Genomic DNA, 21,678 nt, shown 5'->3' with positions numbered 1-21,678 from the left:
GTTTCTCCTTTCATCATCACAACATACTGTCTTTGTACGGGATGCTTCTGTGATAAAATCATTTCAGAATGACACTGAAAATGCAGTTTTGGACCATTTTCAGCGGGCGAAAATTTATAGTGACTTCGAAATGTGTACTGGCCCTGGTCCAAGACAGCGGCGTAGCGGATCCAGGCCACCGTTAATATCAGACCCTGAAGCAACCCTTACACAAACATGGCATCATATGGTAAAGCAGAACTCTTTGGTTCTCGAGTCAGCAATTTGTTCACATCTCAGAAGAATGGACATTCCTTTGACGACAACATTGTCCATGTCTCGATTAAAAGGACCACTGGTTTGGAACAGGTGTGCAAGAAGCCATCTACGTCAAACTAGAAAGGCCCTTCCTAAACAGAGAAGAGGTTTCTGTCGTCACGCATCGTCTGCTTTAGGGCTGCAATGAATACTTGAATATTTCGAGTACTTCAAATACAGAAAAAGCTCAAGGAATTATCTCTGCCTTGGGGATCTGCTTGTTGAACTTATTCACTGCCAGCCCTCCTAGTTAAGATTGCGTTTGCATAGGCCTTTAAGAGGACGGGCGGGGGTGAGTCGTGTGACATAAGCGAGTTGTGGCTGACAGCAGCTCGTAAGTTTGTGATGTTCCTGTGTTGCCGTGAGTTCAATAAAGCGACTGAAAGCGTCTCGGCGACTCCCTTCCTCATTGACCACTTCCGAGGGCCTTACAATACTATTGGTATATCCAGTAGCTGCCCTGCCTGTTAATAGCAGGAAAGAGTTAATAGTCAAGCTGAGACATCTCACAGTGCTTAACAAGCACCCTGAATTTGTTAAGTCACGTTATAGCTGTGCACACTGTAGTTGCATATAATGGCCGGGGTACTTACATCGTATCTGCAAGTGGCTACATTTTGAGTCAAGTACTGGAGGTGGGTGGGGGTAATTGCGAGTGGCAAAGTTTATGAAAATAATTCAGCTAATTTGTGTTTCCTATGGAGATGTCTTCATTTTCATTTTAGTTTAGTTAGCTCATCAATGCACAGCCATGAACCTACCGTATTATGTCACATCCTAAAATGATAGCAGCTCAACTGAAGTTGCACAACAGGCTCCTTGTGGCTTTTTTTATTTATGCCTTATGTGTTGTTGTTTTTTTTTATACTTACAAGAAATGCTAAGAAAAAATGCTCAAGAAAATAGTTTGCTACTCGATGTGAATTTAAGAAATAAAACTGTTGATTATTTAAAAAAGAAAAACAAGTGAAATGGCTTATTTATTCTTGTGTATTCATAATTGGTCTTTAACCAAGGAAAAATATAATTTATCCAAATACACAATTTTTCGATACACTTTTTTAGTAGGATACCCAAATACTAAAATATTCAATAGCTGCAGCCCTAGCCTTCTTACAACAATGACATCCCTGACATCTGTCCCCCAAAGACTGTCTCATTCCAACACAAACAAGATGTTTTGCCACCAAGCAGGTGAACAACTGACTGGTTGGGATACAGGACAGTTGTCAACAGCCACACCTGCGAACAACAACAGCAACCCTATTGTGACCCCCCCCCCCCCCCCTCCCCCAAAAAAAAGAATAGGAAGACTCCACAATTAAAAATGTCAAACTGAAGAAACATTTTGAATTAAAGGTGAAACATTGATTCCACTCTTGCAAATTACTATGACCTGCATGACAAATAATCTAAACAGACATGTAGCAAGATTAAGAATTCCCCAACATGTTTTGCTGTATTTCCTGTTCAGCCAAGGTTATGATACAAAATAAAGTGTGTGTAGCAAGTCTGCATCAAGGCACCACAAAACCACCTTGCTGGCCCCACTGAACCTATAATGAATGGGCTGCCAGCCCTCCCTACTGTGGCTATCTGAGGTTTTAGCACATATAATATAGCAGCCTATTTGCTGGGATGATGAACTCTGGACACTTGCCATTATTTATTAGGGGGGTTGCAGCTAAGCGAGCCCATAGATTGAATTGGCCTTGTTTTCTGGTTGTGTGTGTGGATGTGTTGTTGGGAACAAGGAAAAGGGAATGAATAACCATTTATGGGTAACAAAAAGAAGCTGACAACATACTACTACAGCAAAAATGACAAATAATTTTGACTTATTATTACATTTATACCAAAAACCGACGATTAGAGGAAAATGTTTACATTTTCTATTGGAGGGTGCATGAACTCAAATTAAATTGGTATAGCAAAGCAAAAAGCAAATGATCCTGCCCAACCCATAATAGCTATGCTGCAGAGCAGACGAGCCACACAAAAAAAACAAATAAAGTAAATTCCAATGTGGCTTTGAAAAATGGATAGTTCTCCATGTTGGAAACTGGGGTTAGCCTACATTGGTATAGGTGTGTTCTGTTCTCCTGGTGTTAAAAGACGAATGATTTAGTTTGCCTTGGGTCAACTGGGCTTTCCCCCATCCAATGATGACCTCTCAGGGAAGAGAATAGCCATTCCCACAGTGATGAAGCAGCACTGTGTGAGCACCACATCAGGACGCTCATTTTGAATACAGCAACATGACCCTTGCACCTCTAATGGACTGTTTCACTCTTGATCTGTCAACATAGCTTTCATATTTGGTTGTGTCAAGCAGTGCCAACCAGGGGTCTGCAGCTAAACAATAAATAATCCACACTGAAAAAAAATAAAACAAAAACAAATCTGACACAAGCGGCCACTTTTTATGATATACTAAATTACTAATTGAGTGACTCTAAGGTTTCCTGCCAGGAAGTGAGACTGTAATATCATAGTCGAAAACTACAAGATGCACATGCGTGCACACACACATATGCACAACCACTGTTTTGTTGGCCTGTTACAGTGCTACCTTGGATTTCTTAGTTTCCCATTTGTTTTAATCCAATCTTGCATGACATTTTAGTATTGCAAGTGACATTGGGCCTCATTCACCAACAGAATGTGCACACAAATTTGTGCCTAAATCGTGTGTACAAACGTGACGCACAAATCAGTGATTCATCAATGTGTTTTTACTTGAATTTATTTACTCTGCAGAAAATATTAACCTCAGACCATGCATACAGTGGGTACGGAAAGTATTCAGACCCCCTTACATTTTGCAACAATTTGCTAAAATAATTGTTCATTTCCCCCCCCCCCCCCAACCCCCTCAATGTACACACAGCACCCCATATCGACAGAAAAAAAACGAATTGTTGAACTTTTTGCAGATTTCTGAAAAAAAAAAAACTGAAATATCACAAAGCCATAAGTATTCAGACCCTTTGCTCAGTATTTAGAAGCAGCAGCATTTTGAGCTAATATGTAAGCAACGGCTCTGTTGTTGTAATACTTAATTCCAGCGTAGGGGGAGACAGAACTATTTAATTTGATGAATGTATTTACATCCAAATCAGGTTAACAATGTAGGAATTACAGCAGTTTTTATATATGCCTCCCACTTTTTAAAGGACCAAAAGTAATGGGACAAATTAACAATCATCGCTCCACTGACTGCTCGATAAAATGCGCCATTTCCACGACATCATTTGGTGGGCCACCAAGTGAGCCAGTGCGGGAATAACTACGGCAGTTAGTAAATATAAAAAAATAAAATAGTGAAAACTATAGCAAGATGTTAGGAGCTGATCAGCATTGTCATCTCTAGTTTTGGCTCGGGTGTAAAAAAAACCATTTTTTTTTTTTTTTTAAAACAAAAGATAGTTACTCTTGCTTTAAAACATTTTGTTCATTTCATTTCAAATCCACTGTGGTGGTGCTTAGAGCCAAAATGATGAGAATTGTATCGCTGTCCCAATATTTATGGACATGACGGTACCTAATACGTTGGTGAGTGCAAAGTCACAGATTCTAGGACCCATAAATGATAAGACTCGTTCTAACAATACAACATCTTGAGATTGTTTTATTGTAAAAAAAAAAAAAAAACGAATGGAATGCCTTCAACCAAACACTTATGGAAAGCAGATTGTGGCAGCTGAATAGAACACTCCAAAATCACAACATTTGATAATTCAGAGAGCAAATTCTTCATATTTGAAAAACGTTTAAAACAAATCTTGCTGTTTTTCTGGCACGTAGCCATTTAATGGTACGTAAAGTACAATGTAGTTCCGTTGAGGTGGGGCGCAAACAGTCACTTCGTACACACACTTTCCTTCCGGCTTTTTCACAAATTTCCAGTGCAAAACTGATTTGGTCAATGGCTTCCCTTTTGTGAGTCTTCAGTGTTGTTGTCCACATTGGCAATTTGCTGGCATGGGTTCAAAAACAGCCCACCAGCCACTAATCCCTTCTTATACCACCAGACCCTTCAGTTTGGGGCAGTTTCAGTCTGTATCAGTTGTCTTCTGCTAGAGAGAGCCCCAAAATTCCATCAGGTGTCGTAGTTCAGTCATTGGGCATGTGAGGCTGATTGGTGGAAAAAGAACACACATCCTTTGCTCTATGTTGATCGTATCCGGCCCAAAGCCTGTGATCGGATCCACCCATGGGTGCCTCATACGTTGTGTGAGAGAAGTCGGGCTTTCTTTCCATTCAGCAGCCAGCTCCTGAGGTCCTTGATTGAGGGAAGCTTCATTTTCTCACGGTTTTTATTGTAAACATTCAGGAAGATGCCAAAGAGCACCAGAAGGCCGCCCCAGATGTACCTGAGCGAGGGAGTTGGGGAGAAGTTGGAGGAGGTGACAGAAGTTTAATATTCTAAAGCGACTGAAAATGTCACCTTTCCAATTGGACCAGGCAGTTTACCTTTTTTGCATTGTATTTATGCAAGCACTTTTGTGTTATATGGCACAGTATATTTTCCCTCTCTAATGAAAGAAATTATGTTTTCATTGCGGCACTGCTCTGCAAATGACTCGGACCAAAAATAACAACCACAATGGCAAATCTGAACATGTGTTGGTATGATAGTATGATAAAGTGTAGTTCTACAGTTCTACATACAACCACGACAATTTGATATATTGTATTGATTTACAGAAGATTATTATTATTTCTTTAATACTAAGTATTTTGTCCCATCAAACCCTCTTTGACACGGCGGTCCATCAAAGTACTGTTATTATTATCATCATTGGATTGGATCTCATTAAAGAATAACAAATCTAAAGTAAATTCAGCCAGCATAAAAAAAAAGTTGCAGTTAGTGTGTAAGTGCTTGCATTGTGTGAACAAAATCATGTTAGCAGAAAGAAATGTGAGCTTTTTGACAGAGCCAATGAGTAAGTGCACCAGTGAGTCATAGATGGGGAGACAGAGGAGTGGAGTACTTAAAGGTACAGCAATGGACTGGGGAGAGGAGGAAATGAGGGTCAGGGAAGGCAAATCTAAGTTTTCTTAGTCAAAGCAGAGTTCAGTGTTCACGGAGTTTAACAGAAGGAGAACACTGGACAAAGGAGGCAGTACTTACTGAAAAGTGAAGGGTTTGGTGAACAACATGAAGGAAAATACAATTGATATGGCTTTCCGCCCTGTGGTCACTGCAAAGAAAAACACAGTCATGGTCCTGGCAACAACTGTTAGAGGAGTTATTTTATTTTGCTTTGGACTTCAAGCAAACTATTGGAGACGTTCTAACCTGGCTTTTTAAATAACCGGTATTTTGCGGGGAAATGTTCTAAAAATCATTCAAATCAAGTCCAGATATTTGAAAATAAGTTGGAAAACTGACCTGTAACTGCAACCAGAGCATCAAACAGCTTAATCAAGGCCAACACAAAGGAGATGCCCAAAAAACCAGAAAGAGAGAAAAAGAATGCATAACCATACGTCTTCAGAGGGTCCTAAGAGAAGTTGCAGACATTACAATTAAAAATATTGCAGATTCATATTGGATCAATACCGTAATTTCTCGTGTATAATTCGCACCCATGTGAAATACGCACCCCCAAAGTTGACCTCAAAATTCTGGAAAACCCTTGTACCTATGTATAATGCATTTGTACAATGCATGATTTTGCTTCTACCCATATGATCAAAACAAATATTATCTGTATTTTGTTAGTTTTTCCCAAATAATTATTCTGAAGTTAAGCACTTTTTTGAACACTTAATACTTTCTTTTTATTTACTTGCTCTTATTTTGAAATTCAGTTCTACTTTTATTTAGTAAATGAGAAAAGACAGTTGTGCTCATATGTTTGATTACCCAGGCAGAATTTGTAAGATGTATACAATTCTTTAAAGAAAACATGGACCAGATGAAACAATTATATTTTAAGGGGATTCAAATTAAACTGTCAAACATTAAAGAAATTAATGATGGTTGTTGTTCAGTCATCAGTCGGATTTAAAAAAACTCACAAATTCTGCCAGGGTATGTAAACTTATAAGCACATCTGTACATATATCCAGTCATATGTACCGTAATATGTGTGCACTCACCTCTGAGAAGAAAGCCACAGCTGGTCCCAGCCCACCCACACAGAGCAGCCCTGTCAGTATGTACACAAAGCCGATGGAGTACGAGTAGAGCACCTGCAAATACAGCACACACACACACACATACTGTACATATCTATCTAGCGATATGTAGTGGACACGCCATGAAAAGATGACACCCAAAACCCCTATCTGCGGCGACCGCCGCTCTTCCCCCCGAGCTAGACGAACACGGAGTGGCGAGATTCAACTTCGCAAACAGACGGCAAGTGAATTACCAGCCGGGAGCATCAAAGTGAGACCAGACATCTGCTTTCGAACCCTGACGCTAAGTGAATTACCAGCAGCATCAAAGCGGAGACAAAAGACACCTAGTTTTACACCAGAACGCTAAATTAATTGACTTCCACCACCAGCCAGCCCGGAGAATCTCACCAACAAAGGCGTCTCCGCCGTGCTGTGTACTGCGACCCTTGGCCAGTCAAGCCGGGACAATGGACGGGGTGCTCGCGACAGCCACAGGCAACGGAACGTAACTGCAGACAAGGGTTCATTAACCACAGTCTTTACCGGACTTGACTGGCATTGAATATTTTAAGAACTTTACATGAACGCCACTAGTGACTGTATTTCTGCAAACTTGAATGTCTTATGTTGAATCTGTTGTCAACTGAACCAGATGAAATGTTTCACTCCACACCAGACAAATACCACATTGCAAATATTAGTGTTCTCAACAATCACATAACATTTGAAACATTCGTTACAGGTATTAAAGAGGATGGGCGTGGGACAATGCAAAGCGGAACAATGGAGCTGGAGGTGGCGGAAATGAAGATGTTGAGGTTCGCTCTCGGAGTGACCAAGTTGGATAAAATTAGAAATGAGCTCATCATAGGGGCAGCAACGGTTTGAGGTTTTGGAGACAAAGTTAGAGAGAGCAGACTTTGATGGTTTGGACACGTCCAGAGGAGAAATAGTGAGTATATTGGTAGGAGGATGATGAGGATGGAGCTGCCAGGCAAGAGAGCTAGAGGAGGACCAAAGAGAAGGTTGATGGATGTCGTGAGGGGAGACATGAGGGCAGTTGGTGTTCGGGAGGAGAATGCAGGAGATAGGCTTACATGGAAAAGCATGACGCGCTGTGGCGACCCTTAAAGTGACAAGCCGAAAGGAAAAGAAGAAGAAGAAGAAAATAAACATCAGCCTCACAGTTTTGAGGACCTGGGTTCAAATCCCGGCCCAGCCTGTGTGGAGTTTGCATGAGTCGATTGGCGTGGTCTTGTCCGGTTTCCTCAGTCCCTTAGACACGCCCCGTGGGTATTTAACCTCTGACTCGCGCCTCTTCTCGCTCTTTCGTGTCTGGCTCTCTTGTTTCTTTCTTCGGCGCAGCTCGGCCGTGCCGCCGCCCTTACCCCCTTCCTTTTCTTTTGTCCTCCGGCGTCACCACGTGCGCGAACGCCCGCCGCAACCAAGCCAGGAGTGTTTCGATCGACGAAACCGGCTATACGGCTTCAATATTTTTTCCCTAGCCGTGATCGGTCGGCGGAGTCTCAGCAAGCAACTACCTACCTCCCATACCGGTCACACACGCAGCTGGGAACAAGAGCTGGGCTCACCACTAGGTCAATCGGCTGGAAAGCTACGAGGGCACCCCGACGGGGCAAACATTTTCTTCTTCCGCCTATTTTGTTTTTGTTTTATTTTTCTCCACAATTTTCTACAACAACCTGCTTCGTTTTCTTCCCGAGATGTCAGGAGAAAGACCATTCCAACCGACCAGCTGATCTACGGTCGTGAGTAACCCACGACAAGCGTTGCTAGGATGTACAATATTAGTGCCTAATAATTTCAGGGAAATTACTAACTTCACGCAAAATCCCAACTTTGCTCTCTCTCTCTCTCTCTCTCTCGTCCGGACTGAACGCATTAAACGCTCACGTTTTCAACTTTATTCAAGCAACATGGTGTTCTATTTCCCTTTTTGTGCGCCTAGCTTTCTTTCTTTCACCAGGATTAGTGTTATTTTCTTCAGGTAGTTAGACTCTGTGTGTTTCCCTATAGATCCCTTGCAGATGTCATTAAATATTCTATAAAATTCAACTATAGCCATACTTGCTCGGTTCCCTCTCACCGTGGGCAATGCCAGAGTGGAAAAGAGTTCAACCCCTCTTAAGAGGACTGGTACCAGAGCCCTAGCTGTGTGTGGAGGCGAGCCTGACAATATCTAGTCAGAACTTTTCAAACTCACGCACCAGCTTGGGCTCCTTCCCTGCCAGAGAGATTACATTCTACGTCCCTAGAGCCAGCTTCTGTAGCAGGGGATCGGACCGCCAAGATCCCTGCCTTTGGCCACCGCCCAGCTCACACTGGACCCGAACCCTATGGCCCCTCCCACAGGTGGTGAGCCCATGGGAAGGGGGACCCACGTTACACTTTCGGGCTGTACCCGGCCGGGGCCCATGGGTGTGGCCACCAGGAGCTTGCCTTCGAGCCCCATCTACAGGCCTGGCTCCAGAGGGGGGTCCGGATGACCCGCTTCTGGGCGAGGGAAAACTAGGGCCAATATTTTTTACTCGTCATGTGGGGTCTTTGAGCATGCTTTTTCCGGTCCCTCACCTAGGACCTGTTTGCAATGGGTGACCCTACCAGGGGCCTGCAGCTTAGCTCTTAGGATCAATGGGCCACACAAACCCCCCCCCCCCACGATAAGGTTGCTGGTGGTATTCAAATGTAGTCCCAATTCCTTACCCTTCATCTTGACTCCCCCAAACAGAGGGCTAAGGGGAAGGGGTAAGACAAAGGGGAAGGGCTCAGGGGGGAAGAATTGGGATTGGCCCTAAAACTAATAGTAATTTTCATCCAAAAGACGAAAACAAAAATGGATGCCAAAAACAATACTAATCATAAATACAAATGTCAGCTTTCTGATTTAAAATAAGATATACAACTCACCAGAACAGGCTCCAATATTATGCCTGAACGAAACTAGAAATGTTTACTTTTACAACATTTCAAATCCGAGTGTCCATATCAAAATAATTATATGGAGTAAAATAGAGGTTAAATACCATTTCAGAATTGGAGCCATTATGAAGTTTCATGGCTTTCTCCTGTACATTTCCAATAGCAGCATCTGCACACAGTGCCAGGGAAATGAGGAGAACCCCTGCAGATAAACAAATATCTTAAACATGCAGAACATAAACTACTTTTTTTCCCTATGTTTTAAAGAGAGATAGCTACAGTACTTACCTGTGACATTAAAGTTGGGTGCCACTTTGCTGTCAGCAAGCGTGAACCAGATAAGCCCGAAACTCATGCAGACAGCAGCAGACACCTCAGCCACATTATAGCGTTTACCTGAAACACAGGGAACAGAGCAATAACTCCACACGGAAGCTGAATGCAAATCTGAGAGCAGATATCCTCGACTCATTGAGCATCATTCACTAACAGTGCGTACGCACACGTTTGTGCTTAAATCGTACGTACGCACATTTGATGCACATGCATAAAAACCTGTCAAATCTCTTGAAAAGCTGCTGTGTGTCATAATTTGGAACAGTGCATTTTTTTTATTTTCCCCCCAAAAAATTTTATCATTGGGAGGTTTGTTCAAAAAATATTTGAATTACATTCTGACAGTTGAATTGAAAATCATGCCAACTATCATTTGCATCAACTATTTCGGAAACATCAGAGAACAATATCATTTGCATATTAACTTGGAATGCAGTGTAGTTTGAAGGCAGTGGAACTGATAGCTAAAATTAAGAAAATGCCCTTCATTATTTTATTCAACTATTTTAATTTTGATCAAAATGATTTTTTTCAATTTTGGTTTGTACTTTTGTTGATTTGAATATTACGGTATTGTTGCATGTGGCCTACCAGACCTCACTCAATAAAAAGACCTTTGACTCGAACAAACTATTTGTGGCCCTTTAATATCAGTATCTCAGTAGACCTGGCAGAGTCATACTATTCATGGCCAGTTTTTTTTTTTTTTTTTAATATATATACTTTTAAAATAATAATTTAAAAAAAAAAAAGGCTAAACTAACCTTGTACAAATACTCCTCCAATCATGACAGGAATGAGTTTACAGCACTTAAAGATGACCTGTGTTGGGTAGTTCAAGTAACCCAGAGAGGAGTTAGAAAGACCAATGGTGCCCACTGTTAGAAATGCAAGGATCATGTATGTCTTCCCGGGGATCCTGGAGGATTTCAAAGAGTTTTAGGCAACCAAAAGCAGTTATTTGAATTTCTGTAATGTACTGTACTTTCTAATACAGTATTATAGTTGTACCTTCTGCGTTTGTCTTGTGTGAACTGAAGCTCCACGAGTCCAAATACAGAGTACAAACCAAACTGGACAAGAGTGAGGTACCAAGCAAAGGGCTTGAACCCCTCCACAGAAAATATTAGCTCCTGAGTGGCGAGACAAAGAAGATGGTCACATTTGGCGTTTTTGTCACAAATTCCTGCATTTTAAACATATTTTCCATATTTTTTTTTTTTTTTACATATTGCTGGCATCAGACAGAATCCTCGTATCTCCAAAACCGCCACTTTTCAGGAAACCAAAATAAGAGCATTTTTTGTTGATTCATTGACAGTACACCATCAAAAAGAGCAAGCCGTTTTTTAACTCTTTAGATTGGCCAACAATTTGTAAAAATAACAGACCCATATGGGGACTGACCAATAGTATAAAGTAAATTTGTGAAAAACTATTCAATTTACCAAATTTGGAAATAGGTTTCGGGCCAACACCAGCTACATGCTATTTTCAAGGAACCAACGAGCTAGAGCGTTGTATTGTCCTTGTTACCTGTAGATAGCCATAAATGAGGTAAAAGAGGAAGACTCCAGCCACACAGATGAAGAACTGTGTGGGGCCGCTGAAATTGCTGAGGCTGATTCCCAGAACCCTCAGTTCCTCCACAGATTTTATATGAGGGGACATCGCCTCTGTGGATGATGGAATGGATATTGAAACGTGCTTCCGTGAACTGTTGTGCCCTACCAGGCCATATTTAGCACTCATTCTGTCCAGGATGTGCTTGTGGCTGTGTGAACAAAACAATTCAATTGATCAATTTAATATTTTTAGTTCATCTGCTGAGGTATTAATACCTGAGCCACCTTATGTTATGCTACTAACAGTTTTAACAGATAGTCTCGTGCTAAGTTATGAATCAACATTCAAGCGAAATTACACATTTCTTAATCGCGTTTTACAATTATAACTAACATCGTAAAACACGGTGTTCCAAAAATATGATGCTTCGTCGTCTGATAACTAATTCTTGCTCAAATGTGTGGAAGATGTGTAAAATCTGGACGCGTTTAATATAAAAACTCAAGTTTAAGATGACAGTTTGATTTACTTTTTGGGGGGATGAATAATATTTTCTAGCAATCAAAAGGCATTTTGTGTGCAGCGTACATTTTCGATGACATGCAATTATAAGAAGTCAATTAAGAAAATAAGCAAAATGTAGTTCACATATTGATCATTCTATTTTTCAACATGAACCCCATTGAATTTCGTTTGCCAGGGTCAGGTAGTTAATCAGCTACAGACATTTCAAATGATTTTTGGGAGACTACCAATATTTCATGTACTGACGAACATGGATGAGGTGTATTCCGTGGAAATGTACACCTAGTCAGTTATCTGTTACATTAGTTTATATATGGAAGTTTAAATATATGACATAACACTAAACTATCACAATGCTAGATTGTCATAGCGTCAATTAGCGGAAAGATTAAAAAAGTAAGGGAAAAGCATGTACTCACTCGATAGACACAAATCTTAGCTAGGCTACATCCTGCTACCAAACAAAGCACACGTTGTCCTTCCACCATTTTACATCTGAGCACAAAAGAGCTATGAGTAAACTGAAAAAGACGAGTGATGTTACAAGATGTGCCTTCGAAGCACGTCGGGTAATGAACGGGGGTGTTTCCGCAACGCGCGTCTCAAGGCTTGCTTCGTTTACAGGAGAAGTCGGAAGTGATGACGTGATGAAGCCTCGCTGCCCGGCTGTGCCACATGACCGATTCGAGAAGTGCTTCACATTTTGCCGCAAGGTTTGACAGCAATATAAACCTCTCATCTCATGTAGGCTCCATTCAAAATGTATGTTTTTAATAGAGTCGTGGTCACCTCAGAGTTTTGGATAAATATTTTATAGTTTGTAAAGGCTACTAGAGTTTGGAGAGTTTTTATAGCGTTTATAGAGTTTAGAGATAGCTTGGAGAGTAGCGAGAGCGAGCGAGTGTAATGGTATTCCAGTTTGCGCGGTGCCAAACGTCACATCCTTGGCAGCTGAACTGGCACCCTGGACTAATAGCCCAGCGCTTGGTGCACTCGACTCAATCTGGGGGATGGTGTTCGCGTGGGTTTGAACATCAGGCAGGAGCGCGCCGGATAAATAACTATCATGCCTTGAGGCTTATTAATTAGGTTTGTTTATCAAGAACTGTATTTTCCATCGTATTTCCAAGAAAATCTGTGAGATATCGCAACACCAGTCCAGTTCTGGGGGACACTACACTACCCCAGGTCTCCGACAAAAGAGGTCCCATCCAAATCTGATGTGGCATCTCATTTTTTTTTTTTAATGAATTTTTGAAATCCGTGTTCACGACAGTGAAATATACCAATTTCAGGGAACTTTTATTTTGAAATGCCACATCAGATTTGGATGGGACCTCTTTTGTTGGAGACCTGGGGTGGTGTTGTGTCCCCCAGAACTGGACTGGTGTTGCGATATCGCAGATTTTTTTAAATGAATTTTTAAAATCCGTTAATGAAATATACCAATTTCAGGGGACTTGCACACTGGACTGGTGTTATGTATATGTATAAGTGCAGTCCATTACCATTTATTTTTCCCAAGATATCAAATAAAGTACATTTTTAATGTATCTCAAGATTCAAATTAACTTTGCTGGTTGCATTCCTTAACCTAAGCGCACTGACGTCCGTATTTTTGGGAAGCTTTTATTTTGAAGGTGGCTTTCGCCGCGCGTTGGCGACTTATTACCGTAATGCCTAATATGAACAAAATATGGGGCGGCTGGCTTGACTGCTACTTCACGAGTGGATCCTGGCTTGACCGCAGTGATTATACACATGGCCAGCAGGTAAGTTTCGTGTGCACATGAAGCATCGTGAAATTAACCATTACCCGAACCAATTGGCTGAAGTGTTACGATGCCTCATGAAGCTTCATCTCACAATTCACTAATACAAAGATAAAACATATTAAAACAAAGTTTTGCGCTATCACGCAGAAGTGTGACCAGCCCATTACCTCAACCTTCCTGGTAGGTTTACGTTGGCTTATGCTCCTCCTCTGGGGCTATTCCGGCGAAACGCATAACTCTGACTATCACGAAGTCATATTTACTGCTGATGAAATCCTCCTTAATCCTCTTAGCCGTTGGCAAGGTGACAATTTACAAACAAATTAAAAGAAAGGCTTTGCTATGAAGTGGCTAGCTGTACCAGAAGATGCAAGCAGCAACTTCCGGTATGTGGTGACTTCTGAACTGTGATGCTATTGGTCGACCCGGGTGCGCATCTTGCATCTGTTCGACAGAGAAAATCATAGATCTGAATAGGTAGATTCGCCAGTAAATGAAGATGCCCGACTAACCACTGTGCTTATGTAGCGGCCATGTTGGAGAGGTCGACGTCCCCATAGAAGGCAATGCGTGGACACGTAAATTAAATCGTAACTTACTTATTCCTCAATCGGTTTACTTGAGGGTTACTGTTTTGTCAACCGTATGCTTTCAACACCAAATTTTAAGATACATTTATTTATTTAGGCGGCACGGTGGACGACTGGTTAGCACATCTGCCTCACAGCTCTAAGGATCGGGGTTCAAATCCCGGCCCCCTCTGTGTGGAGTTTGCATGTTTTCTCCGGGCACACTGGTTTCCTCCCACATCCCAAAAACATGCACAGTAAAGCAAAGCAAATTATATTATATATCGCATTTCATGCACAAGGTAATTCAATGTGCTTTACATGATTAAAGCATTTAAAAACCAAGAAAAAAAATGAATAAATACATAAATAAATACAGTTAAAACAGCATACAGTGCAATAAATATCATTTAAAAATGGAACTGCTCTAAAAAGCATGGGGAAAAAAGAAGGGTTTTTAACCTGGGCTTAAAAACATGCACACTTGGGGCTTATTCCATTTGTGTGCAGCATAATAGCTAAATGCTGCTTCACCATGTTTGCTTTGGTCTCTGTGCTCCACTATTTGACCTGAGTCTGTTGATCTCAGAGCCCTACTGGGTATATATATTCCATTAGCATTTTTTAAAATACATTTTAATAAATGCAGCTTCCAGGTTAGCCTTTTGTTGCATTATGTCCACCTCTTTTCTGCGCAAGCAAATGCTGCTATGGCTGCCTTTGCCTTGGCATATGATTTAGTTGCAGAAGAGGTTGTTGATACTGATCACTGAGAGGAAGCTCTAGACCAATGTTTTAATAGGAGCGACAGCATTTATGACATTGGAGATTTTACAGATGAAATTATCCAAAAGTTCAACAACTGTCAGTTGTTGGAAGACCAACTCGAGCAATAGATTAATGAGCAAAGAACAGTCGGGAGAAGCGTATCTACAGTCACCATTCGACTGAGTGCAATAACTCGGAGGTTGCCACCATTACGGGAGGCTTGACGAAGGAACTCCAACCGCTGGATATCGGTGTAAGCAGGGCGTTCAATGTGAAGTTGCGAGCGGCGTGGGAGCGATGGATGACAGATGGCGAACACAGCTTTACTAAGACTAGGAGGCAGCGCTTTAGTAGCGCTCAGAAAGTAGGTTTTCCATTACCGGTTATTATCTGGTTTACATCAGACCAGAACTGACCATTTGTCTTCGAATTAGATATCTTGCGAAGTCTCGTCTGCCTTGTATGGATGTTGTGTTATGGATAGATGGTGGATGTTGTTTGACGAATACTGGGAGGAAGTGCATCATTTGGTTCTCTTTTCATTTCTTTGTCATTTCATTGTTTGCTGTTTTGCATAATGGGAAATGTGGCTGATCTGATGTTGGGTATTTCCTGTTAATTTGTTTTCATTTGATGTGTTTTGGCTACACATCTTGAAGTCAGTTGATGGAACAACTCAAGACGGTTGCACATATTGACTGGTGCGTTTGGTTGCATTCAGAAGCTCCTTTTTAGTACAGCGCATTGGCGTGCACTCCACACTTTCTGCTTCAACGTACACTGGTGCTTTGGCAGCAGCTGCAGCAGCAGCAGCAACCTTTTGACATTTTAATAAATGGAGCTTCCAGGCTAGCCTTTTGTTGCATTATGTCCACCTCTTTTCCGCGCAAGCTAATGCTGCTATGGTTGCCTTTGCCTTGGCATATGATTTAGTTGCAGAAGAGGTTGTTGATATTGATCGCTGAGAAGGGCTAGTGGAAGCTCTAGACCAATGTTTCCAGGGGAAGGCGAGCACATTGCAGGGGATACGTGGAAACGGGCTTGGACAGGTCTCACGGAATACATGTACCGGCGTAACGTAGTCAAGATTTATAAAAATAAAAATAAAAAATTCTAATCTCGTACAGTTACGAACAAAAATATATGCAATCGGATTTAAGGTATATTTATTAAAAATGTTTCACAATATTACATTTTTAATGCGGCGGGAGAGAGGCTGGTTGTTGCTCTGAGCACTTGCCCGCTTTCCCACTTGTCAGGAGTGTAGCAGAGGAACAAATGGCTACATGTTGATAACATAACTAAATGGACCGGAGCCCATCATGGCCACTGGTTGAATGGCCGCGTTGCCTTCCTTGGCTTGTTTAAAACCGAAGGAATGGGAGTTCGCCCAACCAGTCTTGTGTTTGTGTCTTGGAGGAGTTTGACTGTGTCCCTCAGGGGATACTGTGGGGGGTGCTTCGGGAGTATGGGGTACCGAACCCCCTAATACGGGCTGTTCGGTCCCTGTACGACCGAAGTCAGAGTTTGGTCCGCATATCCAGCAGTAAGTCTGATTCGTTTCCGGTGAGGGTTGGATTCCGCCAAGGTTGCCCTTTGTCACCGATTCTGTTCATAACTTTTATGGACAGAATTTCAAGGCGCAGCCGAGGCGTAGAGGGTGTCCGGTTTGGTGGCCTCAGTATTGCATCTCTGCTTTTTGCAGATGATGTGGTTCTGTTGGCTTCATCAAGCCGTGATCTCCAACTCTCACTGGAGCAGTTCGCAGCTGAGCGTGAAGCGGCTGGGATGAGAATCAGCACCTCCAAATCTGAGACCGTGGTCCTCAGTCTGAAAAGGGAGGCATGCCCTCTCCAGGTCGGGTATGAGATCCTGCCCCAAGTGGAGGAGTTCAAGTATCTTGGGGTCTTGTTCACGAATGAGGGAAGAACGGAACGGGAGATCGACAGGCGGATCGGTGCAGCGTCTGCAGTGAGGCGGACTTTGTATCAATCCGTTGTGGTAAAGAAGGAGCTCTGCCGAAAGGCGAAGCTCTCGATTTACCGGTCGATCTACGTTCCTACCCTCACCTATGGTCACGAGCTGGGGCCGAAAGAACACGATCCTGGATACAAGCGGCCGAAATGAGTTTCCTCTGATTGGGATGCCTCCCGGACGCCTCCCCGGCGAGGTGTTCCGGGCACGACCCCGGGGACGACCTAGGACACGCTGGAGAGACTACGTCCTTCGGCTGGCCTGGGAACGCCTCGGGATCCCCCCGGAAGAGCTGGATGAAGTGGCTGTGGAGAGGGAAGTCTGGGCGTCCCTGCTAAAGCTACTGCGCCTGTGACCTGACCTTGGATAAGCGGTAGAAAATGGATGGATGGAAGTATCCTTTTGATATCCACGTTTTATTTGGAGGCTTTTAATGTGAAGGCGGCTTATTACGATAATGCCGTATGCACAAAATTAGGGGCGACTGCCTTGACTTCTTTTCGAGTGGAGGCTAGCGTGACCGCAGTCATGTTCACCTCTTAAACTTTGGGATGGTGTTTTGGGATTTTCCGATGTACTGTATTTCCCATGTACAGCGGTTAACAAATTCATTAGACAACCACCCGATGTAATTGTATTTTTTTTGGTCTCAGCTGCCGTAAATGACCACATTGGTAATGATCAGAATTATTTTCTATATTTCTGTATAGTTAAGCTCTTCAACAGAAATATTTTCAATTCAGAAATATAATTTTTTTTGCCTTAATATTGACCTCTAATTTCCCTTACATTCCTTCTCGCGGTCCTCCTTTTTAGTCAGTATCCTCTATTATTCCTCCTGATCTCAGCCTTGTCATTCCACGCCCAATTGTTTTGTTTTGCTTTTTTCCTTCCCATCTTACCTCTCTTAGCCTTTATTCGTCTGTCTTTTTTCTTTGTTACCTCCCAAGCTCGAGGTTAATGCACTCTAGAAAGGCATTATTTTCTTCTCTGCCCTCCGACAATATAAAAATTCAGAATGGACAGCTCAATCCCTCTTCCATCTCAGATTTGATTGTAATGGTATTGCCTCCTGTCCCTGGGAGGCCCCTGTCGCCTCGCCAACCAGGCCTTTATGACACTAAATGGCTTGGCTACAATTTTTCCATCTATTCAAAAAAAATCTGTTAATAACTCATTTGGAATGAGCCGTCTCCACTCCGGCCAGGTCTCTCACCCCTCAGCTAGCAGGGGTCACACTGTACAAAAGAAAAGAATGGGAGATGGAAAAGGTTAATTAATCTCTCCAAATGTACAGTCCGAGAGAGAGCCTGCTGCTCTCCCACTGACGGACGATTTCAGCGAGACCAAAAATGTCATATTTACAACCTCATGTGGAGGAAGTCCGACTGCTACCCAGTCCTTTCCGTCCGACTTTACAAATGTGGCCATTTTTCATGTGTGGTGGATTTATGGAATACAACTCATTTCCCCTTTCCTTGTGCAATCCTATTAAATAATACACTAATGATTTATTGATTATTCAAAAAGGAACAAATGTGAATGATAGCTTTGTACCACACCACCGCACCTGCAATAAATAATGCGGGTTGGGAGCAAAAGTATGAGACAGTTCGGAATAATGCGGAGACAGACAGAGAAAGTAAGGAAAATCAAATGACTTTTGCACCAGTGAAATGTGGATCCAATATGGCTGTTTCCTGCGCAGATCGGGAGGCACATTACTTGGTCAGGGGGGCGTACAAGGGAGTGGACCTTTGAACAGTTTCGATAAAATAACCTCCAAAATGAGAATGTCCTTAATTGCGCTGGTATTACAATCTGGGATAGGTAGATTCGAACTACTGTGTCCTTTCCCTTCTCATTAAAAAGTAGATATTCTGGTTCATCGATTCAATGTCATTTTCAATGGGATGGGGTGATAGCGCTGCATGTTCTTAACTCCTATTTCAATTACCGAATAATGCTGCCCAGAAGGATTTGTGGATGTAGTTTAACTTCCCAACTGCTGTACGCCACAATAAACCGGTGTGAAAATCAGTAAATAACGGATGCCACCACGAAAATGGCTTTTTTTTTTTTGTCCTCGTAGTATAAGCCCAGCATTACCTTCCTATGCTATTTTAACACATTGTAGATGCGAACAAGATTAGCGAGTATGGAGATTTACAGCAAATATACTGTGTACGTCTGAGCAAATAACATGTAAATGCGTTTATATTCATGCTTTTACTTACTTGTCTATATATCTATCTATCTATATATACACATACTGTACATATACATAGATGATTGTTCGTGTACTGCATAAATGTGTTTATTTCAAAATGAAATTCAATAAAAAAAACAATACACATTAGGCTTGGCAGAGAGCGGGAGATTCCGCAAGAAAAAAACGAGACTTATTCATTCGCATTTCAAATCCGTGAGTAGTCAGGGCCCTGAAGTCTAAAACACATTATAGCAGGGATGTCTGTATCGCATGCAAAATGAATCAACAGCGCCTCTGTTGGTTGCAGCGTAGTGGTGCACAAGATGGTGCCTCCATTGCTTCAAGTCACAATTAATCAACAACCAATTTCACACAATAGATTATTATGTTCATCCCCAATCATCAAGTCTTTTAAAATTGACAGTGATTGAGACCTTTTTATTAAGAAGCAGCTGAGTTGTATAAACGATCTGTTAGTGCCTTATCCCAAAAGAAAACAGAGATCAACTACACATCTCCCCTTTCTCCGGTCTTATTATAATCATAAAAGCCCCCTCCCCAATCCCCAGCAATTTATCATTAAAAAAATGCTTTTGGTCTCCCTCATCTTTTCCCTAGATTTGTATAAAGCCTACTACTGCATGATACTGGAAGCAGATGCTATTTCCCCTATATTGCTTCTCAAAGTCCTCATATCCTCTCCCATGTTATTTTCTTTGATCTGCTGCTCTAACATTTTTCGCCCACTTGCCCCCTTCGACCCCCACCACTTACGCCCCCGCCACGCCTCTCTTCCCCACCCCCCCCCCCCCCCCCCCTTCATCCGCTATCGTCTGCCAGTGACCGAAGAGCAGACGGACCGGGCAGCCCGACCTGTCTGTGGCTGCGGACGTTTGAAATTCATCTCATCTGTTGTGTGTCTTTAGAGGGCAAGAGGTGCACACTGGGCTTTCAATATGCTCTTAGGATCTGATGGCGGTTTGGGGGGGGGGGGGCGCGCTATCAGGCTTGAGGGTCACTCTGCATTCAATGATGTGTTTATATAACAAGGACTCAAATAGCAGTTATAGTGCCAATGTTTAATTGCGATTTGGATTTATTCAATTACTTACATTACATGCAATCTTTACTTAAGATATAAGAAAGACAAATCTGTTGTGAGGCCCCAGAAGCAGCATCCGACATGCAATAATACAATAGAAATCAAATAACTAGCATTGTTACAACAGGACTACAAAGTGCAATGAGTAATATTTGCATTAAAAATACGCTCAAGCTATTGTTAACCTTTTAGTTCCAGGTTCTTGTGGCCGAAGATAATTTCCTTTTTAGCCAAAATGACCAGTTTATCAAATTGCATTGATAAATAGTAAAATGGTTCTTATGTACTTTATAACTAGCTGTATTTTTGTTGTGACTTGCACTTTTAAGTTTATGAGTTAATCAGCATTGTTGTTGTTTATTAACACTGTAGGAAGGCATGACAGGAATAATCTTTGATCTGATATTATTTCCTAGATTGACCTTTGTTTTTGTTTTTCATGCTATATTGAAGTTTAAAAGACTGCAAGAACTATCATCCTGCGTCCCCAAAATATTATTAACTACTTCTTATCCAATGGCGAGTACACACACTTTCCAGTGTGCCTGTGCAAATGTAGTGAAAAGGTGACAGTGAGGCGAAACCGGGGACTTTTTGGCTTTCTTGGGAGCTGCCAGGAGGGGGAAGCATCTGTCTTCAAAAGCTTGCTCGCTTGAGAAATGGAAATCAAAAGTGAACAAACTATTTGCCAGGAAGTGTAGCTTGCTCTGTTCGATCTTCTGCCTCGCTTCTCCCCAAAACATACACTAGACAGCACATGTCGAGGAAAGAAAAACGTTTGTTGTCTCATCAGAGTGGTGGTAAATTACACATAAGTTTGATTACGCATTCATTTAACCTCTGCTTTGCTTGCGAAGAGTGATGGGCATTGAGAAATGAATTGCATAGTGTCATTTAATTAGGAGTTTTGCTGTGAGCAATAATTCTGTTTTTGCTCATAACCTTTAACTACTAAATGGATTTGAGATTCGATTACCTTTCAAGATTTCTGTTTTTAATTGTTGAAAGTAGTCACAAATATAAAATGTCAATCAGGAACCGAGACTAATGCCGCACATGACTATCATTGACTCATAGACGGATGCTTGAGGACCTGTTTCAGGTGATGGGTTTGCAAATCCGACCAAATTGTAGATCATGCAAACATCAGTGGTCCTTATTTGCATAGATATTAATATTATGTTTATGACAAACTGCAATTGTATCGTTTTAATATGCGGAATGAGCCAATGCAAGGCATGGATTGGATTATCAGATTTAATCATCTTTGAATACACTCAATTTATCGTTCTCTTCTACAAGTTAGTGTGGATTTGTGAGGATAGGAAGGGTGCGTACTTGGATGACTCCACAGCTACCTCTCGCTGATCAGGCAACGGTTGTTAAAATGTCAGACAGAGTTTGTGTAGTTTCCCCCTGGAGGACATTGCAGTTCCCCGCCAACAGACTCACCCACGTGCCACGACATCCGGCCCG

The 21,678-nt window shown here is 42.0% G+C and overlaps 1 protein-coding gene and 1 long non-coding RNA gene across 5 annotated transcripts in view; one reads left to right on the top strand and one right to left on the bottom strand.

Moving 5' to 3' along the window:
• Positions 1-3,511: 3,511 nt before the first annotated feature.
• slc35b3 (solute carrier family 35 member B3) lies at positions 3,512-14,002 on the bottom strand. 4 transcript variants are annotated; one of them, XM_061758404.1, is made up of 10 exons: positions 13,745-14,002; positions 11,248-11,485; positions 10,723-10,844; positions 10,476-10,630; positions 9,664-9,771; positions 9,480-9,577; positions 6,412-6,504; positions 5,699-5,726; positions 5,438-5,507; positions 3,512-4,673 (listed from the first exon to the last, which is right to left on the bottom strand). In XM_061758404.1, the coding sequence occupies exons 2-10, from the start codon at positions 11,461-11,463 to the stop codon at positions 4,523-4,525; spliced, it is 1,041 nt and encodes a 346-aa protein (XP_061614388.1). In that variant the 5' UTR covers positions 11,464-11,485; positions 13,745-14,002; the 3' UTR covers positions 3,512-4,522. The 4 variants fall into 4 exon arrangements, with proteins under 4 accessions (XP_061614388.1, XP_061614385.1, XP_061614384.1 ...); XM_061758401.1 differs by having other exon boundaries at positions 5,699-5,810; positions 9,480-9,544; XM_061758400.1 differs by having other exon boundaries at positions 5,699-5,810; positions 13,745-14,001.
• LOC133470253 (uncharacterized) overlaps positions 13,503-21,678 on the top strand; it is a 90,405-nt gene continuing 82,229 nt past the window's right edge. The window contains exon 1 of the long non-coding RNA XR_009785931.1: positions 13,503-13,574. This is a non-coding gene — a long non-coding RNA (uncharacterized LOC133470253). The remainder of the gene's footprint in view (positions 13,575-21,678) is intronic.

This window comes from Phyllopteryx taeniolatus, chromosome 20 (assembly GCF_024500385.1).
Source record: "Phyllopteryx taeniolatus isolate TA_2022b chromosome 20, UOR_Ptae_1.2, whole genome shotgun sequence".
Classification (NCBI taxonomy): Eukaryota; Metazoa; Chordata; class Actinopteri; order Syngnathiformes; family Syngnathidae; genus Phyllopteryx; species Phyllopteryx taeniolatus.
Note: the sequence above shows the minus strand (reverse complement) of the source record. Positions and strands in the feature narration are given on the sequence as shown.

What these genes read in the sequence shown, in the direction of transcription:
- slc35b3 (XM_061758400.1), bottom strand. Translation starts at nt 11,463, where the DNA reads ATGAGTGCTAAATATGGCCTGGTAGGGCACAACAGTTCACGGAAGCAC. An exon ending in ACACAAGACAAACGCAGAAG is followed by an intron (nt 10,631 to 10,722) that starts GTACAACTATAA and finishes GAAATCCTCCAG; the next exon opens with GATCCCCGGGAAGACATACA. An exon ending in CTGTGGCTTTCTTCTCAGAG is followed by an intron (nt 5,811 to 6,411) that starts GTGAGTGCACAC and finishes AACTTCTCTTAG; the next exon opens with GACCCTCTGAAGACGTATGG.